Raw genomic sequence first — 5,704 nt, 5'->3', positions numbered from 1 at the left:
CTCGGAAACTGGTCCCAGGTCTATTAAATATTAAATAATAAGCGCTCTCTCTCTCTCTCTCTCTCTCTCTTTATTTTTTAAAATTTCTTTTTCTTTTTCTTTTTTTTGGCAAGAATATAAAATAAATAATCAAATCCCACTCCGAAAAAAACCAAATTTTTCTGCAAAACCCAGTTCCAAAAAATCTTGAACAAAAATTTACAGAGTGAGAGTTTTTCTGGGTTTCTTTTTCTTTTTCTTTTTTTTTTTTTAATTCCTTCCCATTTCTTCGTTAATCAGACGAAGACATTTTACGAGTTATTTTTTTCCCAGATCACTTTTGATGGGATTGATGTGATCTGACGGTGTTGATTTACCATCTTGAACTCAGAGATTTTTATTTTATTTTATTTTTTTTCCCCTCTTCGAGTTGAGAATCGAGAAAACGAAGTAAATGTCCGATTTATGAGTGCTTTTATTGTTGTTGTTGTTGTTAAGGCCTTGTTTGGTGGTTGTTTGAATACATACACCTTGAGGTTTCATCAATGGCGGCTCCGAGGAATCTGACGGTAGACCCTGGGGTTGGTAGGCTCCTCAAGGACGAAGAGAATGCGAAAGAGGATGATTCCCCAACTGGGAAGAAACCCAAATTCGAAAAGTTTCCTCTGACGAAATGGGAGGTTGCAGCCGCTCTCAGCGTGTTCTTGATCTTCTCCACCGGTCTCTTCTGTATCTACTTGACCATGCCCGCCGCCGCGTATGGTAAGCTCAAGCTGCCACGCACAATCTCCGATCTCCGGATGCTCAAGTGGGTTTTCTTCTCCTTGCTTCATTTTCTCGTTTTTGAAGAAAAAAAATAATAAAAAACTAAATTTGAGTTTTTGGGTTTATATGAATAATTCTTGATTGGTTTTGCTGTCGTTGTTAATTTCCGTTTGTGGGTAGCTATAATTCTTTGGAAAGGATGTTTAAAAGATGTTGGTTTCTTGTACATTAAATGTAGAAGATCCCCTTTGCCGCCATCGATGTTTGAGGGCTGTTGAAATCTGGCTAGAGTTATGTGAGAGTGGTTGTTGCATAGGAATTTTGTGGAATCTTATTAGCTATATCCGTCTTTTAACAAACATGAATTTTTTTTCCAATGGTTGGTATTAAACCGTGGTGGAATAGAAAATGGAGGAGGAACTTGTTTTATGGGAGAGGCGGAGGGAATTGAACGATATTTGGATAGCTTATGAACGTGGGGTTTTGTGCTATAATGCTTAAGGATTCGCAGTCTCTTATAAGATACATAACATATTCTCGGTTGTTACAATGTGAAAAGTGGTGGATATTATATAGCTGATACACTGAGTATATAATATATGCATTTTTCATCCACCTTATTATTATACATAAGCTTTATCTTAGAAAGTTTTGTGTGTTCATGGATTAAAGGGTTTGTCCTTGGAATAGTCTGAGAAGTATATTGTTATTTGATGTGATATCTTTCCATTACAGAGCACCATTCGTTATACTCTGCTCATGATTCTGTCTGGCTACATGTTTCATATAAAGGATAATTCATTATTAGTGATTTACTATTCTACTGGTGTGTCAAGCTGTTTTATGAAAGTGGAGATAGATAACATCTGTACTTACTAATTGTCTAAGAAAGAGAACTTGAGGGAGCTCCTGTTGTCCTATGTTTGTCAAGAGTTCATAAACAATTTGCGGTGAATTGTAGCAGACTCAACTCAAGAATGAAGTGAAAGAATTATTTGATTATGCGTCAGAAAGCTTTTTGCATCTAACAAGTTCTTTTCCATGATGAAAAGAATTGCCATTTATCTTGTTGTAGTATCTAAATTTTATATTGAAAGCATATAAGTCTCAAGTTATTGTTCTATTATTTGTTACATGTACAATATAAATATGGTGGTTAGAATTCATCTCATTGGGTTGGTATTTTCGTGTTTGTAATCTTATTCTTGTTTTCCATGTCAAGAAACTATAAATTTTACCCCCATTTATATGTGTCATTTATGTTATGTACTTGGCATCTGATGTAATCAAGTTCTGTTTTTACTATTGTAATCACCGCTGTGGTTACCTTCTTGCCTTCCTATTTGTGCATTCAAAAGGTATTTTATTGATTTACTTACTTATTTTTATGATATTTGCTCCAGAGATCATCTCATGACTTATGCACAAGATTATCCGGCACAATTTATTCTTGGATACTGCTCCACTTACATCTTCATGCAGACTTTTATGATTCCTGGAACAATTTTCATGTCCTTGCTAGCTGGAGCTCTTTTTGGTGTTTTCAGAGGCCTTCTCTTGGTTGTCTTCAATGCTACTGCTGGAGCATCATCTTGCTTTTTCTTATCTAAGTTAATTGGCAGGCCTTTAGTTAGTTGGTTGTGGCCAGAAAAGTTGCGATTTTTTCAGGCAGAGGTATGTCTTTCTTCATCGTTCTTTGAACATCATCTTACTACCATCTCTAGTAACTGCTTTAACCGGTATTTTTTGTGTTTGCAGATTGCAAAAAGGAGGGAAAGGCTACTAAATTACATGCTTTTCCTGAGGGTAACTCCTACATTGCCAAACCTTTTTATCAACTTGGCATCTCCAATTGTTGATATACCCTTCCACATTTTCTTGTCGGCAACTTTCCTGGGTCTTATTCCAGCCTCCTATATCACTGTGAGAGTAAGTATTCCCTATTATTACTGAAGTTTATTTGATTCAAGTAATATTTATTTTTTGTTTCTTTTATAAATGATTACAACTGGAACATGTCAAACTTGCTGTATTATGGCTATTTTTGATCTTCTACCTCTTTTCCTTGTTTTGTTCCTTTTTTAAGTGACTATGGTTGTAGCATCACAGGAATGCTTGGAAAATCAGATTTATCTGATAATATCATGTAGCTCTAGACTGCTACTGCTAATAATAGTTATGATCATTGTTATGCTCGACTATTTTGTTTTGAGTTTGATGGTTGGATCTAAATTTGTAAGTTGGTCCTCCTAAATGATTGGTGTAAAGCCAAAAATTGGTTCTGCTAAATGAGTTAGAAACACTTTCAAATTATCTGCACATTTTGGAAGAATGAGAGGAGAAAGAACAACTGAAAAAGCACTTCTTAATTTTTATTTTTATTTTTTATTTTTTATTTTTTTGCCCCTATCTATCTATTGGAGTATACCGCACCTTTCCACTAATGAGAAGTATATTTTTTCTCAGTTGCTACACTCTTTGGATTTCTTCATATTTGCTGCCTGTATATGATTTCTAAGGACTTATGTAAACTAGAACTGATTCTCATGGATCATTGTTGAACCTTTGCCACTGGGTTATATAGAGGCACTATACTTAACCTAGGCATTGCAAATATGTGAAAAAAATTTGAAAACAGATACTTGTGGCCCTTGCACATTTTTCTTATCCAGCATTATTAGCAATACAAACTAACATTTTCTTCTTCCCCTTGCTTGGATTCTTGCATCTATAGAATTGAAATAGTTTGAAACATGAGAGGCTGTCGCTGTTTTGAATTTAAAAAATATAATTAGGATTTGTCAGAGTTATGTTTTATGGTATAGGTATTTGGGATCACCTATTTGCAGGTTTGTATGTTGTCTAGGTCAGGACAGGTGAACGACAGTATCTGAATGGTAGGTAGAATGTCTAAGCTAGATAGTTTTAATCATCATTTTTCTAATTGTGGTGATTATACTTTAATACATATCACTGTAACAAATCATTGTGATTTGTGAAGAATATATGTGAAATTGTTTTCAAGTTATGAAGCAATATGTCTTAGGTATTGATCAGCAAACACCATTTTTAAGGATGTGCTTCCTTTGAACGTCATTAATGGGTTTTAATGCTTACCTGTAAAATATTGTAACATGATTCTTTTTCTTTTTATTTGATAAGAAACAGAACTTTACTTGTCTGAGCAGTGAACCTTGATATTCTGGCTGTATGACCATGCAACTATATTGAAGAAAACAGGGGAAAATATTGGCTCTATACTTCGTCAAAGAAAATATCATTTGCTTTCTAAAATTTCATTACAAATCAAGAAGATATTGGTTTTGGTTGACCTGACTTCAATTTGTATCCTTGTTACAAACAGAAAATTTGTTTATTTTCATCTTTCAGTATTTTAATATTATGAGTTATTGTTATTTTTTTTTTCTTTTAATCAGGCTGGCCTTGCTCTTGGGGATCTCAAGTCAATCAAGGATCTGTATGATTTTAAAACTTTGACCGTGCTTTTCCTTATTGGTTCCCTAATCATATTTCCAACCCTTTTGAAGAAGAAAAGAATCTATGAATGAAACTTCCAGCATCAAGCCGCTACACATCTTCTGCAAAAGGTGGCGCTTATCTAGTCTGTCATCCTTAAATGTGAATCTCTAACAAAACAATTTATAAAGGTTACTTTTTTTCTTTTCTTTTTTCAGAAGAAAATATGTTAAAAAGAGTAAGGGGTGCATTAGAAAATGGTATTCAGAGTAGGCTCCTCAAAAAATCATTCTTTTAGTAGAATACAAAGTATGGAGTCATAAAATAATGTTTGGAGAAATAGCAGGATATTTATGAATATGTAATACTTTATGCACGTTGTAACATTGAATAGTCCCTGTATTATGGTTTTCCAAACCAAAAAACAGTCGAAATATAACTACAGAATTATTTATTGAATTATTCTATATTTTAGACTTATTTATTTTATTTTATTTTTATTGTCATGTTTTTGGAATCAGAGATTTGCTTTCACTTTAAAAAAGTCAGATTAAGGATCGAAGCAAGTACCACTCAATAATGGGTTAGTGACATGTAGAAGCAGTTAAATATACCCGATCATGCAAAAGGAATTTGAACAGAATAATGTCAGTTTCAAGGACGATGTATGATTGCATTCTTGGAACATCTTAGATGACAAGGACTGCTGGCGTTAACCCTCAAGTTTTGGATTCACGCAATTGAGTTAAAAAAAAAATCCCCCTCCAAGCAGAACGGGAGCTAAAAAGATTCTCCTCAAATTTAATATGGTCCCAAAAAAAAATAACAATAGAAATAAAAATAAAAATAAATTCTAAATGATGGCCTAGTTCCAAAAGGGCTTTGCTTGATTTTGCATCTTTTCTGTATTAGAAAATCTCAATTGTTAAACCAATGTTCTTTTTCTGACCTTTACAGATTCAGTGAATATTGAATCTCTTTGAAGTCTTTGACCAAAACAAACAAAGAAAAAAAAGAAGGGTTAATTACACCCCTCGAAGTTTTTTTTTAATTATAAATGGGTACTTTTAATGTTTTCATAATTACATTATACATTTTTGAGATTTTTTTTAATTATAATCGAATACTTTTATGTTTTCATAATAACATTACATACCTTCCAAATTTTTCTCTTAATTACAACCGGATACCTTCATATTTTCATAATTACATCTGCTTCCCTTCTGACAAAACTTCATCGATAAAAATGTATTATCTCTCTTATGTGGCAGTTTTATTAATTGTCCATTGTATATATTAATTAAACGTAAATTTAGATTGATTTGAAAAATAATTTTTTTTTAATTTAAAAAGGTTGAAAACCAATGGATAATAAGTACAAGAATAACTATTAATTTTTAATGATACCCTTTGGAATGATTAAAACATAATTTTTATATTTCCTAATTTTTGTTTTTTTCTTTTTTAAATTTGTCTTCAAAAC

General features: G+C 32.6%; 1 protein-coding gene across 1 annotated transcript; it reads left to right on the top strand.

Moving 5' to 3' along the window:
* Positions 1–4,683, top strand: LOC107430457 (uncharacterized membrane protein At4g09580-like). The gene is made up of 4 exons (XM_016041295.4): positions 1–787; positions 2,148–2,418; positions 2,503–2,673; positions 4,182–4,683. The coding sequence occupies exons 1-4, from the start codon at positions 525–527 to the stop codon at positions 4,311–4,313; spliced, it is 837 nt and encodes a 278-aa protein (XP_015896781.1). The 5' UTR covers positions 1–524; the 3' UTR covers positions 4,314–4,683.
* Positions 4,684–5,704: the final 1,021 nt, after the last annotated feature.

The sequence above is a fragment of the Ziziphus jujuba genome, chromosome 5 (genome assembly GCF_031755915.1).
Source record: "Ziziphus jujuba cultivar Dongzao chromosome 5, ASM3175591v1".
NCBI lineage: Eukaryota > Viridiplantae > Streptophyta > Magnoliopsida > Rosales > Rhamnaceae > Ziziphus > Ziziphus jujuba.
Note: the sequence above shows the minus strand (reverse complement) of the source record. Positions and strands in the feature narration are given on the sequence as shown.

Bases quoted from the DNA above. Each gene is read 5' to 3' on its own strand.
- LOC107430457 (XM_016041295.4), top strand. From the start codon at position 525: ATGGCGGCTCCGAGGAATCTGACGGTAGACCCTGGGGTTGGTAGGCTC. The intron at 2,419-2,502 runs GTATGTCTTTCT...TTGTGTTTGCAG, and splicing joins TGCGATTTTTTCAGGCAGAG to ATTGCAAAAAGGAGGGAAAG. The intron at 2,674-4,181 runs GTAAGTATTCCC...TCTTTTAATCAG, and splicing joins CCTCCTATATCACTGTGAGA to GCTGGCCTTGCTCTTGGGGA.